This window comes from Chroicocephalus ridibundus, chromosome 4, assembly GCF_963924245.1.
Source record: "Chroicocephalus ridibundus chromosome 4, bChrRid1.1, whole genome shotgun sequence".
Lineage (NCBI taxonomy): Eukaryota > Metazoa > Chordata > Aves > Charadriiformes > Laridae > Chroicocephalus > Chroicocephalus ridibundus.
Window position 1 is genome coordinate 69,323,207 of NC_086287.1, and position 16,240 is coordinate 69,339,446.

The window sequence follows — 16,240 nt, forward strand, 5'->3', positions numbered from 1 at the left end:
CTTCCACTACCTACCCCCACTGCCAGCCCTCCCCTTTAACAGACGACTGCAATGTTTCAGCTGTGAAACAAGTCAAATTCCTCTAAAGCACATTTGTGTCCTGTACAACCCGAAAGAAAACAGAAGTTATTTCAGAAACAGCAAGAAAAGGAACTGAAAGTTTATTATTGTTAGATACGTTCTTTTGGTTATCGCACTTTAGGGAGATGAGCCGGCAACCAGGGTGCTGAAGCTCCTGGGGAACTGTTTGTGAAAAGTAAATCTGATCTGGATAAAGTGAATCCATTTTACAAATGGTAAATACTTAGTAGCAGACGCGCAACAAGAGAGGATGTTTTTTATTGTGCAATTGAATTTGTTCAGTTGACAGACTGGGGTATGGTTGGGCACTGTGTTCTGAAGTGATGTACTAGGATGGAATACATGGTATACATGTTGATTACTTCTAGGAAACTAATTAGAACTTCTCCCTGTAATTAGAAATTTTGTTTGATTGCTAAAAATCAGCGCAAGCCTAATCCTGCAGTTATCACAAAATGAAAGGTTTGAAGAATGATGAATGCTGCTCATTTCTAGGTGGACTAAACACAGCAATTCCTGAAGGAGCCGTTGGAAAAAGGATATATACAAATACTCCCTTTAATGGAGCAAGAGACTAACAAAGTTATGGAAACAGTGAAGATGCATTTTCTTCCACCAGCTCAGATTCACCTTCAACTGCATCTTCCTTGTAAGTAAAACTGCTTGAGCCCACATATGGGATCAGAAAACTCAGACCTGCTAACTTCAAAAATTAATTAACAACGTAAGTATTCTAAGTTGGCGTGTAAACAAAATAGTTTCAGTAGGAACCCGTGTCCTACTCTTAGCCCTGAACCACAAACCAGCATGTGGAAGTCACAGTAACCATCAAAAACAGAAGGAAATCCTAAAATAATTAAACTAGTCCAATTCATACAGCAAAGAATTCTGAAACGTGACCGGGCAGTGTGTTACGTGATCCCTGACGATCCGCACGCTCCCATCCTGGCTGTTGACTTCTTGGAGAAGCGGGGAGGCTGGTCTGCTGTCCCGGCCACCCTGGCTCCCCAGTGCCGGCCCTGCGAGCGCAGCCGCTTCCCCCACTCCCGCCTGCCCCTCCGGCAGAAGGGCTGCTCCCTTTTCAGAGTCTGCGGCCGCGGCCCTCTTGCCTACTGTGACAGCGCTTTCTAAATCCGGTTCCTTTCTCCTACATTCACCAGGAATCGCTGAAGTGGTGTCAGAAGGTTCATGCTGCAAACAATGGTGTGAACTACAACCTACTTTTCCTATTGTTTCAGCCGTTGCAAAATATGTGGAAGTTTTGTTGGTTTCTGTAGCACGTTCTCCTTCAGCTGTGTCAGCCACAGTACCGTTAGTTTCGGCCTTCGTTTGGGGGTAGTCGCCATTTGTCTTTTCAGTGAGATCTCCTCCTGAGCTGCTAAGCGTTTCTTCTTTTCCATCACGTTCTAAATGGGCCGCTTCCTGCGGCTGTTGAGAAAATAAATGTATTGTTTTACAGTTGGAATGGACTGGGCATACAAAACTGCTGTAAAGACACTTGTTTCTCCAACCTATGCTTCAGAAAGCCGAGTCAGTCCAGCACTGAGGTTTTCCTGCCCCCGGAGTGCGCGTGGGAATGAGTGGCAGGAGGTTGTTGGCCTTCCCGGGGTTTCCTCTGCAATAGGAAACGCTCCTGGGCAGCTGCCAAACGGCCACAGCCTCTGTCACAATTAACAGCGGGAAAGACTGGGCAATTCACCACACCCAGGCTCTTGTTTACCAAAAACTCAGGGGCCACAAAAATCAGCCAAGGCGTCTAAACTCTCACTGCAAGGAGTTTGTTTTAACCTTGCAATTAGGGAAATTACCCTCCTGTCGGATGTGGAAGGTGTAACTGGTGAGTGAGCCATCTTTCTCAATCGGCCTACATGAGTTAATCCAGGAATTGCTGAGGTTGGCCCCAGGAGAGTATGAACTGTGAGACCCAGTGAATCTAAACAGCCGTTACCCAGTGTCACCGTTAGCTATTGACTGCTTTAGTGAAAAACGGCTGGAAACTCCCATGTCCCTGACAGTGGGCAGTCGGGATCAGGCGGCATCTGCACCCATGGACTCGGAGACTGAGTCGCTCTCACGCACCCAGCCCTCTCTGACCCCAAAGCCACTGCTCACTCCAGAAAGATGTGGAAGAAACGCCTGTAAGTCCTTCTCAGCACTGGATGATTCTCCCCCATGAACACAGGAGTGATTTAAGGATCTTAGCTTTCCTGTCTCAGGTACCAAAACATCCACGTTTGCTCTCCAACAACCTGAATTTTAAACATTTATGTGCAATCCCCACTAGTGCCAGCAGTTAAAGCCAAGTAATGCTGGAGCCACTATCTTTAGGGTAACTCCTCAGTCCTCCAGCACGGTTCCAGAGGTCACATGCTTCATCTGAACTTGCTTTCCAAGAGGCTGTCTATATATTAACTACATCTGCCATCTCCAGTTTACAGAAGTAGCCTGATTGTCCCTGCGTATTACCTTCCCGTGCTTCCTTTAAGAAAAATTTTAAATAAATTTCTGATGCAGTGTCTACCAAGAAATCCCAGTTGATTTGGGGGTTTTTACCTCACATTTTCCCCTTTACAAAACAAAAGTTTTGTTTTCTTTGTCTGTCCCTCTCCTATTTTGCAAAGGGAGGATATTTTAACCCTGTGGCAGACCTCAGACACAGACCACCTTGCATCCCGAGACAGACAGGGGGACGGAGGAAGAAGGGGAGCCTGAATGAGGCCTTAAACATGACAAGCAGTGAACCTGGGACCAATGGTTAAGATGAATAGTCCCATGTTTAATTATCTAAACAACAGGAAACCACCAAGTATTCAAATGCTTGAACCAAATAAATATGACGAGACCCGAATCTTCACAAAGTCCTCAAGGTTTTCTCTGGCTGCGCGACAAGGCAGAGAGTGGAGCAGTGGCCGTGACTGAGCACCCTCTGGCCACCTTCGGGAGCCCTTTTGGCTCCCCGCTGCCAGGTTCTTTGCCTCTCCACTCCTTCCTGACCCCACGGCCCTCCGGGTAAGGTCACTTCTGGTGACCAGACACCCAGAAAGGTGTCCACACAAAAGACAGCGTGCTTTAACCGTGAGCTCCATACATAAGCCCAAACTCTTGGGTATTTGAAGGACGCGGATAATTCACTTCTTTAGTCCCATTTTAAGAACATTCTGTTTTTTATTCTAATGACATTTGCCGTGATTTGTTTGCAGCACGTTGTCATCAGCTCTGACCTGGAAGCATTTGGGGTCTATCTGGATGAGGGATACTGGGTAGTTACTTAGTATTTTTTTCATTTTAATACCAGTGAGAGATTTAGCATGTGTGTGCCATGCCGTATTCCCGTAAGGAGAAAGCACTGTCTGTAATGATTGTATTACAGTTGTTCTTCCCAATGAAATACAGGAGGTTTCAATCCCTTGGTCACAATAAATGGCACAAAAGGGAATCTCTGCTTCTATAAACTGACATTTATACTTGGCAAATACACCCTACTCCACGGTCTTCCCTGCTATATCAAGACAAAACAGGAACAAAGCTGCTTCAGTCAGGTTTGATACGATCTTGCTGAAGTACATAAATCAGTCAGCAATACATACTACTGCCAGAGAGATCCTTACCTTCAACCTGATTTGAATTCTGTCCTCAGTAACATCGAGCACTTCAATTAATGGCTGACTTTCCAGTGCTGATTGGGAGCAAAAGGAAGGGCATAAAACAGTGCCTAGAAATCCATCAACGTTTTCTTCACTGACAAACAATCTTTCCTAAAGAAAATAAAAGAGCGAGCAGGTTAGGTTCTTTTCGTACTATACTCCAGCGATACTGGAGCAAGAAACCCACTCCAAACAAAGCCAGGACATGGATTCACAACGTGTCTTTTGCCGCATGCTCACATCTCAACAGATTCTACATCAGACATTCAGAAGTAACGAGGTGAAATGAATTGAAGACCAGTGCTTAGCTCATTTCGATTTAAAGTACGGATCTGCATCATACGCAAAGGTAAAAGAAACATATTTTCTTCTTTTGATACATGACTAATAGATAGAACTGGATTGAGCAATTTAAAAGTATGACCTAAAGTAGAAGGTTTGCAACTTTTCCCTGCTATTTCCAGTTAAACAGTTCATTGTTAAACAGAGTTAGATTCCCGCTGAGGAATGATTCACATCATCCACCATCCTCACCTGTCTTTACATCAGGAAGGCGTTACGCTTTTATGGATTTGTTTCAGCATCTTACTTTAGGAAACGCAAACACCTCCTTGGACTGTCACTGCAGGATCTTTGAGCCCTCAGGCTTCAAGATCAGACCTTCTAAAGCAAAAGCTATGAAACATGCATGACTAGATCCATTTCACATCCATCCACGGAGCCTTCTCAGATCTCCATTTAGGCAAGCGTAAACACTGGTTGGAAGAAACGGAGAGGCATCCACCGTTAAAGATGACAGTCTGGGACGTGTTTTGAGGCTGTTAATATGCTGCTCACAAACAATGTCAAACCTGTAGCAACATGTTTCAAGATTTAAATCAGTTACAGGTAATTAAAGGTCCTAAAGTATATCCTGGAGGGACTGTTTCATAAGAACTACAGAGCTTTCCCTGTCCTCATAGTCTTCCTAAATCATCTGCTGTAGGCTGCAGGTAAGGACACACATTGGCACCATAAAAATGGTCTAACCTAGAGGACTATTCTTATGTTCTGTGAATTACCTTTCCTGTTTAACAATGAACTGTTTGCTTGGAAATGGCAGGGGAAAGTTGCTAACCTTCTACTTTAAGTCATACTTTTAAATTTCTCGACCCAGTCCTACCCTCTTGTCAACCCAAGGAAAGTTAGATTCAATTATCACTGACATCTTGCGGACTGAGAAGCAAAAAGGCAATTCTGCACATTTTTGGCCCCCTGTGGATGTAGCCTTATGCACAGCCAGATGCCGTGCTGTGCCTAAGGTATGAAATTTAATTGCCATCCTAAAAAAATAATTCTGTATGGGAAAAATAAACCAGCGTCCTATTTTTTCACTATTTAAATTAGAAATCACAATATGGAAAGTCATAACATACATATTGCTGGTTTTCAAAAAGAGAGGATTGAATTAATTTTCTATCCAGAAAGATTACAATCCAGGCAAACATCCAACATCGGATGCTGAGACAGTCTGTGGAAAGATTAAACTACAGCAGGGCTGCTCTGACAGAAACCCCTGCAGGAACACACCTACTTCTTGCAGTTTTGTATACAAACCCTGAAGTACTTATTGCCTCGTATTGCATCCTTTCTTGCCTGCCAGAGAGGGACCCTGATAGTGCTTTGGGCTTGTAGAAACATTCTGCGGAGTTCAAGAGAAAGTGTCGGAGTAAAGAAAAAAGGCAGAGAGTACACGCGCAAAATCTGTGCAGCACCGAAACTCCCACAAGCTCATGAACTAGATCCCTGGCCTTGGGCAGCACAGGAGATACATTTCCACCTCCGCCGGTATCGCTTTGCCCACGCATCACAGACAGAACAGCTCAGCTTCCCTTCCGCGGGGTTTTCAGCACGCTGCCGAGCACGATGCCGGTTCAGCCAGCATTTGCTTCCAAGGGCAAGTGCAGCAAAGCACCCTCTGCTCCAGCACCACGACTCTCCTCACCCAGCTAAGAAATCTAGAGTCACCTGCCAGTAATTCACCTTTAGCTGACACCTCCACTCCTTTGCACCCCACATTTTCGTCTTAAAGCAAGAAAATTTTCCTAAAAGCTGGAGAAAGACCAGTGTTCGTTACTATTTTTCCTCCAAAACAACCGCTACAAGATTTCCACATCTAAACACCCCTTTGGGAAAAGAACCACCATGGGGTTTGGGTCTCAGCAATCTTCCTTTGATTCTCTGCTTTCTCCCAGAGTGCTGTGACTCTCTGCCTCCATTTTTTCCTATATAAAATGGGGAAAACAATGGTTTTTTCCCTCTGAACCTGCATTTATTTTGTCTAGTTAGAGCCTAAACCCTTTGTGAAAGGCTCGCTTACTGCGTGTTTGTGCTCTTAACAAAGTTGGTACCTGACCTTGCTCATGTCCATAAACAGCGTAACAATACGAACCAAGCACGGGTACGGGAACCGGAAGAGGAGATGCTTGAAAAATCAACAGGTAACGCAAAGTTCTCTGTTAGATCTAAATATTGCAAATCGCATCCTTAGATCACTTTGTCTGAAACAACTTTAACCCCAGGTCACTTGCAGACACTGCAGAGCCATCGCCTCCGAAATTGGCACCGTGGAGAAGGAGCAGCAGTGGCCACGGGAGCACTCTGCGGCCCAGGAAATGCAGGAACAGCTTCGTGGCAGCACTTCCAAAATAGCAGGAGACGGTTTACACGCACCAAAGCGGAGTGAAGAAAACTGGGAGGATCCTTAGGAGCTCCATATAGAAACTGCCTCCCCTGGTCAGGGGTGCAGGTGCCAGCACTGCCCATGAACCACAATTCCCAGAAGTCATCCTCAATGCAAATACCACTTTGCGTTTTGGCAACAAACCAAATAGATCTTTTTGAAGTTGTTTTTTTTCCCCTAATTAAAAGCAAAATAATTTCTTTTCTTCACAGAAAATACTGTTAAAAAAGAAAAACTGAATGGAAGGTCTATTGATCCGTACTTTACATGAGGATAAAAAATAACTGCTCGTGATGATGTTCCTATCATTCTGATTAATTACTATAAACCAATTTTGCCAGGTTTCATACCAGTTCGACGCCATATTCCCAGAGCACTACACTTACATTTCAAGTAAGTATTTAAAATTTTACCACAGCACTACCCAGTGGCCTGCCATAAATCACGGTACCTTGTGCTGTACGCACAAGCAAAGCTGTTATCAATATAATGATTATCATTAGCCTGTTCAGACAGCCAGCGACTGTAATTCAGACTTTGCATTCACGGTGAGTATAAGCCGAGGCGTTTATATTACTGCAGATGTTATCAAAGCACAGACCTTGAAAAAATGATTCAGGAATTTATTTTAAAGCCTGTTTGCTCTGGCTTGGAAGAGCAGTGGAGGACAACCATCTGCAGATGATTTCAATGACCCTGTAAAATAATTCTTCACTTTGAACAGTTTATTTTCTGATATTTATGATACTCTTAGCAACTTAAATTTGTTTTTCTCTGCACATACTGTCATCTGCTGTTTGGTACACATTCGTTTTTCCCTGTGACTAAACTGAGACCAAATTAACATAAATGTTAGCAGGAATGACTTTGATTTCTAGAACACTTCATCATTCGAAACCGTCCCCGCATCGCACGGTACTGACAGCACACAGCAGTAGCGATACTGGCAGAGCCAGCGCAGAGCAAGTCCCCCACGGCTGCCCTTAGCACTCAAATAGTTCGTTCTGCATTATTTTATCCAAAACTTGGAGCCAGTTACCAGCAAGTTACCTCCCACACAGGCTGCAACTGCTTTAAAAGCAGGACAGATTTCAGGCTTAAATTATTTGCATGTCTTCTGTAATGGGAAGCTGATGCCAATACGCAAAGGGGTTTGGATCTAGGGATCTCCTGGCCTCTCGGTGTGTAGGGTCCCGTTGCAAACCAACTCGACATGAGAATTTTAAGCTTAAAGTTTTGATGAATTAAAGTATCCGGACAGGGGGTGAAAAACTTTTATAAGGCATTCATGACTGCAAAGATTAAACAGCTCAAAAGAAGCTTTCATGAGTTTACTCAGTAGGTTAATAATGTTTCCAGACATAAATGTTTTGTGTATGTACGTTATTCCCACAATGCACCTAGCAATTAAAGGCTATTCAGAAATTAGTTTGTTTTATAGCAGAAGCAAACTAATTACGTTTCTTAATGTAGTTTGGGAAAGAGATTACTTTGAAAAAAATCAAACAATAAGTTTTTTCTGTCCTCCTCTGACCTCCCAAAAAACTTGCCAAGAGTCCTGAAACACTGAGCACAGAATTAACTGCACCAAAAATAAACCATTGTAGGATTAAGTACAACAGTCCTAGTTTCTAGCATTGTCTTCTAAGAAGTGACTCCTAAATATTATATTAACTCTTTATAGTAGCTTGGAAGTTGAAAAATATAACCCTGACTTTCAAAGAAAGCATGTAACACACCTCAAAATAGCTTGGAAATAAGGGCAAAACCCAGATGCAGCAGTAGAGCAGGCCGGGCTGCCCCAAGCCAGCTGAGACCCAGCTCCTCTGGTTGGATTTCTGAGCTTATCACAGCCTCCGTCCAGCGCTCTGGTACAGATTTCTGGTACAGATTTCTGTCTGAAAAGTGGCACAGGCTTAAAACACCAATGTATCTTACAGCTCGGTCCAGGTTTCACGCTTGGTTGACTCTTATACCGAAATACATTTATCCACAAGAGCCCTAATTCTGAGATCCCTGAGCAGAAGGACAGCCCCAGCACGGCCCCAGGCAGCGCGCCCAGAGGAGCACATCTAGCCCACGGGCTTTTCCTCCCACTCTCAGTGGCGGGAGTATGGTAGCTCTGCCGCCCACAGATTACTTCTTTTCCGGGGAATCTGTGGCCTCTCGGCAGCCCCACGCCAGGCACATGTCCAGCATGGCTGGAGAGCACAGGATCTGCCTGGGCGCAACAGACCCGAAGCACATAACAAAACAAATACTGTGTTCAATGAAAGAACGAGAGGGCTAATTAAAAAGACTGACAGTCCCTCTGTTGTAAAGAGAACTAAAAATAACACTGTTCCCATGGGGGGTTTTGTGCAAACAGGTCCTAGCGGGTGTTTGTCCTGGAGCTGCCCCCCAGCATACCTGTTGCCAAAGCAGAAGACAGAAGTCCAGGGGTTAGAAAACAACGCATGACAGTCCGTGCGTGCAGCGAGCAGAGGTCACAGGGCTTCAGCGGTATTTACCGGCAGCTTTCTGAAGGAAAAAGCAACCAGAGCTTCGAAAGGATCTCCTTCACAAGGCGCTGGTGGCTGTGCCAAGCAGCAAAATCACACCTCTTTTTTTTATGCTCAGCAATGCACCTGTCTAAACCATTCACCATGAAGGCATCAACATTCACATAGAAGTAAAAGCTTTCCTATCGCTATGGAATTCCCTTTTAGATACCTATGTCAACTAATCCTCACAAACAGCGTAACTCAAGCTTAGTTCAAACCATGAACTAACCAGGAATGTTTAGGATATTATTTTTCATACTGTAAATGTTAAAAAAAAAACCATAATCTCAATGCATAGTAAAGCAGAGGAAACTGCTCCCTGCTGTTCTCTGGAGCCCCGTGGGGGTTTACGCGAGTTAAATCTTGATATTCTCCATAAGAGAACATGGGGTTTTATTACAAAAGGGATCAGCTGACTGCAGCGATTCCCTCCCTGGCAAGGGAGACCCCAGGAGGGAAGCACTGACCAGGAGAGCGAGCACACCTCCTCTGCACAAACGCATTTCAGTCCATGGAGAAGGGCGGAAAGGGTGTGCAGCAGCATGAAAGGGAATTATTACTTTCACCAATCTTTTTCAGATCACATGAAAATGAGCACACACGACCCAAAAACTGCAGGCAGAATTAATTATCTCCCAAACAGGTTTCACATGCTAGTATAGCTGAGCCTCCAAGTCTCAGTAGTTCAGATACACCCACCAGAAAACTGGGGTTTATTTCTGTTAAGAATTGAGCATTCAACCCCAGGAGACCAAACATTTAAAGACCGTGCTTTACGAAGGCATCATTTCAGTAATTGCCCAACTCCAGCTCTGCTGTAAACCAGGACATTCTGGGACATGCTGTTCTCGGAAACCTTGCCTGGCAGGCTTACAAATTTTATTAATGGGTATTTAACTCTCAACCATTCGTTTTTCATCATTTACTCCCCAGGCTCTGTTGTCTTAAAATCAAAGGGCACTCTCCAATGCAGGAGTTTCCTAGGCCTGAGCTCCCAGGATTTAAACAAATGGAAGGAAACAATGTCAAAGGCATCAGTGGATGAACTGCGATAAAGAGTAACGGAGGGAGCACGGCCCACAGCTGGTCCTTCAAGGCAAAGAACAAATGGTGAAGGCAACTTCCTCAGGTCACGCGTCTCTATTCCCCTGGAAAAACAGGGCCTGGAGTGAGCCCTGCAAGAAGATCAAAGCTGTGTGGTCTCCGGTACAGTGACTGAGCACAAGGGCAGTGACAAAAGATAACTCTAAAACCCCTGAGGTATGTGACCCTGTTCCACGAAGTCCAAAGTTACAGGATCTTTATTTTTGTAGGATTTCTGCTCACCTGAAATTTCTGCTCACTCAGCCAAGGAGCAAAACTATTCAGGGAGAAAGAGAAGCAATGGCTGCAACTGCTGATTAGAAGTTAGAGCTCAGAGTCAGATGAGAGCTGACTATCTATTGTACAGGAAAGCGGCAAAATCAAAGCAACACCAAGAGCTACCAAACAAAGCAATACTCGCAATGACACAGTCAAAGTCCGGGGAGGGCTGTTGCACTGTAAAGATGTGCTGAAAATAAGCACTTGCTGGGGTGGGAATTCAGACTGCTAAGCATCTATGGAAACTGAGCTCTAAATATATCGTCTTTCAGCACAGGGATTCAAAGTATCTGACTTTACAAAAGAAAAACCAGTCCTTGAAATTCTGTTTCAAGAACAGTGTCCCACAGACAAGCTCAACTCATTCTTCTACCAATATCCGTATCAGACCAATTTCCAACAAGAAAAGAGGGCAGTGCGATAACAGGAACATCACAGGCACGCAAGGCAGGGCCGTGCAATTACCGGCAGCGTTATCGTACATGTTGATCTGGGCAGAAGCGCACAGGCAATCAAAATGAAATGATACGCACTGCACTACATCATAGCGCAGGGAGGAGGCTGCCGACGAGATGCATTCTGCTCATGCGGTGAACAATTATCGTAACACATTTTCCTGGCTGTTTGGCAAGTTAATGGGAGACAATTACACAGGCAGCCTAACAGGGAACTGTGCACAAGCCATCAACGAGTTGGGCAGATTTCTCAAGTAACTAAACCAGCGAGGTATCTGGAATAGCGGTCTTACAGTCCCTAAAAGGGGCTCCAGAAAAGCTGGGGAGGGACTCTGGATCAGGGAGGGGAGCAATAGGACGAGGGGGAATGGTTTTACACTGTCAGAGGGCAGATTTGGATGAGATCTGAGGAAGAAATTCTTGGCTGTGAGGGTGGTGAGCCCCTGGCCCAGGTTGCTCAGAGAAGCTGTGGCTGCCCCATCCCTGGAGGTGTTCAAGGCCAGGTTGGACGTGGCTTGGAGCAACCTGGTCTGGTGGGAGGTGTCCCTGCCCAGGGCAGGGGGTGGCACTGGATGGTCTTTAAGGTCCCTTTCCACACAAACCATTCTGTCTTTCTATGTCTGCTCCCTGAAACAACACAGAAACCCTCAGTCTCCAGTAAGAAACAACTTCCCAGGAGACAGTGGAATAGGAATTTCATATCTGTAAAAAAACGCCAGCCTCATCTTTCGCCGGGCAGTATCCTCTGGCAATGCTACTGCGGGGGGAACAGACTACAAACAAGCAGACATCAACGTGCCTGGGAGGTGCAGGATAAAATTCCTGCTCGTCTTGGCCACCGAAAGCTCCCTGAAGTGATTAAACAAGGCACTGCTATCGCGTGTGTTCCTAAAACACTCTTCTGTGACTGATGTAACTCCTTGCAGATCTCAACGCAAGAACCAAAGCTCTGATTTATAGAAAGAGATTCAAAGCAGAAAACCACCAGAGATGACAGCAGACAAGTTGAGGAAATCAACGAAAGTAGAAGAGAAGCTACCACGAGCAAATAGTTAATGGACAGAAGACAGCATATAATAGTAACTCTAATTAAATATTAATTTTTCTCACTTCACTCTGAGCGAATGCAGTTATCAGCGCTGGCACAGGCACTTTGGGGAAATAGCACAGTTAAAAAAAAGTAAACAGAACAAATTACTTCAGAGTGTTTCAGCTGCTTCAATTTGCAGGTCCGGTACCCAAAAGTACCCCAGCAGAAATCAATCTTTTTTAGCCTGCTACATGAATGAATGGCTGGGAGGCCTATGACTAATGCCAAATCTCCTACTACTACTACTCCACACAAAACATTTTGCAATATATAATAAATTCAGCACATTCAAAGATTTTTTAACTCACAAAAATGTGATATTGACCAAAACCCCATTGCTGCACGCCCTTTTAACAACTTACAATCAAAAAATGTTCCCCCAATCATAATAAGGAATGCACATACCAAACACTTTCAATCATTAGACTGAGATCAAGGAATGCAGAAATGACCAGTCACAGTAGTAAAGAGATACTGCAGCAAAATTTCCTGTTCCCAAACTGAATTTCCAGCTATATCCCCACGTAGAGTCACAGAAAGCTGTTGTTTTCCCTTAAAACCTGCATTTAGGCCTGCACACCATAAAACAAGCAAGCACACAAACACACACCACAGTGCATAATGAAAGAGGTGGATATTTAGACTATCTGAAAAAGTGGATAAAATGCCCGTAGTCCCTACCCCGTGCCTATACAGAACATAAGCAGTAGGCTGCATGATGGCTTATTTGATGTCTCATCAGCACCCAGTACTTGATCACCCCAATTAACAGTAGTGCTAAATGTTTCCTGTCCCCACTTGCACAGACTTGCAGGCTTCTGATCCAGTAAAAGTGAAGGAAATGCACCACAAACAGTCCATTGTAGGTGGTTCTCAATAAATCCATCATCTTCGATACTTACCCAAAATGATCAGCTCCTCCTTCAGAGGAGTTGCTGTCACAGAGAAGTCATGCAGCCTGCTAAATGGAAAATAAAACATGTGCAGCTGCACAAATACTACTTGGATAAATACCTTTCAGAATCCTGCAGTATTTTCTAATTGTAGGGATGGAGCAATTAAGATATCCCAAGCCACCATCCCAGTGGATATACTTTAAACCTGCCAGTTTTATGGACTTGCAGTCCCATGGTACATGATCCAACCTGCAAACGATTTTATTGTTCTAAAATAAAAACAAACTCCATATCACATGGCTGAAAGATTACACAAGAATTGTGCAGCCTTAATCCCTGCTCATGATAAATTTGAAACTCTGAGCTTACAGAATAACGTAGTTCTCGACAAATCTGGTGTGAGTGCTTCTTGACAGCAAGGGTGCCACAAGGTGAGCACTCCTTTGCAGGGACACTGCCAGTTCTCAGCAGGCATGCCAACCTCCTCCAGCCACAGGGAGCATCGCTGCCTAACCCATAAAATAATAAAATATCTCAATTGGAATCATATTCAGGCCAGTAAGAAGAGAAGATGAAGAACAAGCCCAGCAAAATGGCAACAGTTCACAGCTGCTGTTTCCTGTACTACTCTGGTTGAACTAAAAGGGCATTCCTGAGGCTGTAAATGGGAGTTTGGTCCTGAAATACAGACACAGGTACACGCTACTCACATATCTGCGTTTCATGACACTGTATGCATGTGTGTGTATGTCTGCTGTATTATAAACATATCCTTTCTTCACATGAATAGGCTGCATGAGCAATTTACATGGCCATAAATGCTAATGCTAAGGGCATAGAGCAGGCTCTGTTCTCACTTATCATCAGAACTGCCCTTAGATAAAAGTCAGCACAGGAGGCAAAAGTCATTTCAATTCCAAGGACGAAGGTGTCAGCTCAGTGACGTGACCTTCGTACTGCTCATACAAGCCTAGCGCTAATTAGGTCATTCCACTTACATCCGGTAACAGCCCTCTGAGGGAAGGAGTTTCCGTCACTACTGACTTCCTCTGAACTCAGGCCGATAACCTAACACCCTCCCTGAGACATCACTCATAAACGAATCCAAACAGCAGAATTCACACACCACGGCGAAGCGGTGGCACTCTGGGGAGCGTGACACTGCAACCCTGCCATGTTGAAGCTGTTACCTGCAGAGCGGAGGCATCAAGGCCGAAGCAGAACTTCTCCCAGGGCCCGGTGCAGCCAGGGGCCTTGGCAAGCCCAACGGCAGCGTTGTGGGCAGACACGCTAACGCTGGTCTCAGGGGACGCCAGCCTGTTGGCGGGAGGAAACTGTAAGAAGAGGGCATAGGCGCCAGTGTCACTGGAGAAGCGGAGGCTGTAGTGGTTCGTGCCCACGGCCCCGCTCAGGCTCTGGGGCAGGATGCCGGGCACATGGAGGAGCAGGGTGAGGGAGGCCTCATCCTGCCGGCACTGGAAGGGAGGGCACACGGCGGCTTCGGGGCTGCCGGAGCCCCGGGGAACCGCCATCTCGCCGGGGCTGCTCTCTGCCACCCGCGGGGGAGGGCACGGAGGGGCGGCCCCGCCGAGGCCGCCGGGCACGGAGGGCTCGGGGCCGGCGCTCGGAGCCGGGGAAGCGGCCCCACCGCCCGCCTCAGCCGCCGGCGGCTGGTCCAGCCCCTCCGTGCCGGGCTCGGCCTCCTCCAGCCGCTCCCCGGCCGGGCCCGGCGGTTCCCGCGGGGCGGGCGGCGGTACCACGGGCAGCGTGACCAGGAGCTGCCGCTGGGCCTTGTTGAAGGCGGCCCGCCCGCCGTTCTCGTCCACGTCGTAGGGGAGGCGGAGGCGCAGGTGGTAGGCGGGGCGCTGCGAGTCCAGGCGCAGCTCCCGGCCGCGGACCTCCAGCGCGGCCTGGGCGGCGGAGCTCAGCAGCGGCAGTTCCACCGTCACCACCAGCTCCCGCGGCACCGGGCTGGGCGCCGAGTCGCGGCAGCACCGGTAGTCCTGCAGGTCCACGTAGGAGCGGTGGCGGATGCTCCAGCGCGGAATGGTGGGGCCGGCGGGTCGGGCCGCCGGGGGGGCGGCGGGAGGCGGCGGCGGGGCGGCGGGCGGGAAGGGGAAGGGCGGCAGCGGGGAGTCGCCGTCGTCGTCGGGCGGCGGCGGGGGACCGCCGGGCAGCGGGGTGCGGATAACGGGGGCCTGCGGGACGCCCTTGTACTTGGTGCCGCGGAGGACGGTGGCGTTGGCGCGGTCGAGCTGGACGGCGCAATGGCGCTCCACCGCCTCCAGCGCCGTGTCGCTGAGCAGGCGGCGGAAGCGGGCGCTGCGGGCGGCCAGGCGGAGGGCCGCCGGGTGGAAAACCACATCGTAGACCAGGCGGCGGCGGCCGCCACGGCCCAGCTCTTCCCGGCCCGGCGCCAGGCTGTAAGGCAGGGCCCAGCGGTGGCCGCCGGGCTCCGGGCGGGCCTGCGGGGCCCCGACCTGCGGGTTGCTGCAGACGTTGAGGTAGCAGCGGCGGGAGCCGGCCTGGCTGGTGCGCAGGACGTAGCCCGCCTCGGGGTGGACGAAGCGCACCTCCACGCCGCGTTCCCGCTCCAGGGCCGCCACCTCCTCCTCGTACAACTTTCGCTGCTCCGGGTCGGCCAGCTCCGCCGCGTATTCGGCGAACAGCGCCCGGAATTGCTCGTCGCGGAAGGCGCGTTGGAGCCGCTCCGCCTCCTCGGCGCTGAGCTCCAGCTCCTCCAGCCGCCCCGCGCCCGCCATGGCTCCGGCCCGGCAGCTCTCGTTGCTGTGGAGACGCCAAACAAGATGGCGGCTGCGGCTCGGCCGTGCTAGTTGCTATGGTGCTCGTAAACAAGATGGCGGCGGCGGACCCCTCCGGCCAGTTGCTATGGAGACGCCAAACAAGATGGCGGGTCCTCCCCTGGTTCTTCCTCAGAGTGGATTCCTCTCCACTTCTGAGCGCCCCCCGTCCCCTCATTCCGCCTCAGTGGCTTCGTGCTCCCACCTTGTCCCACATCTCTGAGCTGGCACTACCTTCCTCTCCTGGCCGAGGGTCTTCTGGCGCAGTCTCTCCTGCGGTTTGGGTTTAGACCCTCGGCACCTCAGCTCCCACCTCATACCCGGCTTCCATCCACACCCCGAGGGCCCCGCTGTCCTCCTGCCCCTGAGCCATGCTGGTGTCCATGCCAGCGCAGCAGGCAGGGGGCTGTGAAACAAAATAAGTGGTGCATTTCCAGTATCTCCTGTAGATAATGAGCTATCAGTTCAACTCAGCGTGGTGAAAGCCGAGGTTCTCCCTATCTTTAACTTCTTTTTTTAAAAGATACATATTTCCTGTTTGATGTAAGCGCATCTGGTTTCTCCAGCTCCCTTCTTTCATTATGCTTTGCTGGTTAATCTTCACTGTGGCTCTACACGTTATCTAAACCAGTATCTTTTCCTGTAA

The 16,240-nt window shown here is 48.0% G+C and overlaps 1 protein-coding gene across 1 annotated transcript; it reads right to left on the reverse strand.

Annotated features, from left to right (window-relative positions):
• Positions 1–299: 299 nt before the first annotated feature.
• Positions 300–16,048, reverse strand: DNAAF2 (dynein axonemal assembly factor 2). Its single transcript, XM_063333768.1, has 3 exons — positions 13,984–16,048; positions 3,690–3,836; positions 300–1,509 (listed from the first exon to the last, which is right to left on the reverse strand). The coding sequence occupies exons 1-3, from the start codon at positions 15,553–15,555 to the stop codon at positions 943–945; spliced, it is 2,286 nt and encodes a 761-aa protein (XP_063189838.1). The 5' UTR covers positions 15,556–16,048; the 3' UTR covers positions 300–942.
• Between the last annotated feature and the right edge of the window lie 192 nt (positions 16,049–16,240).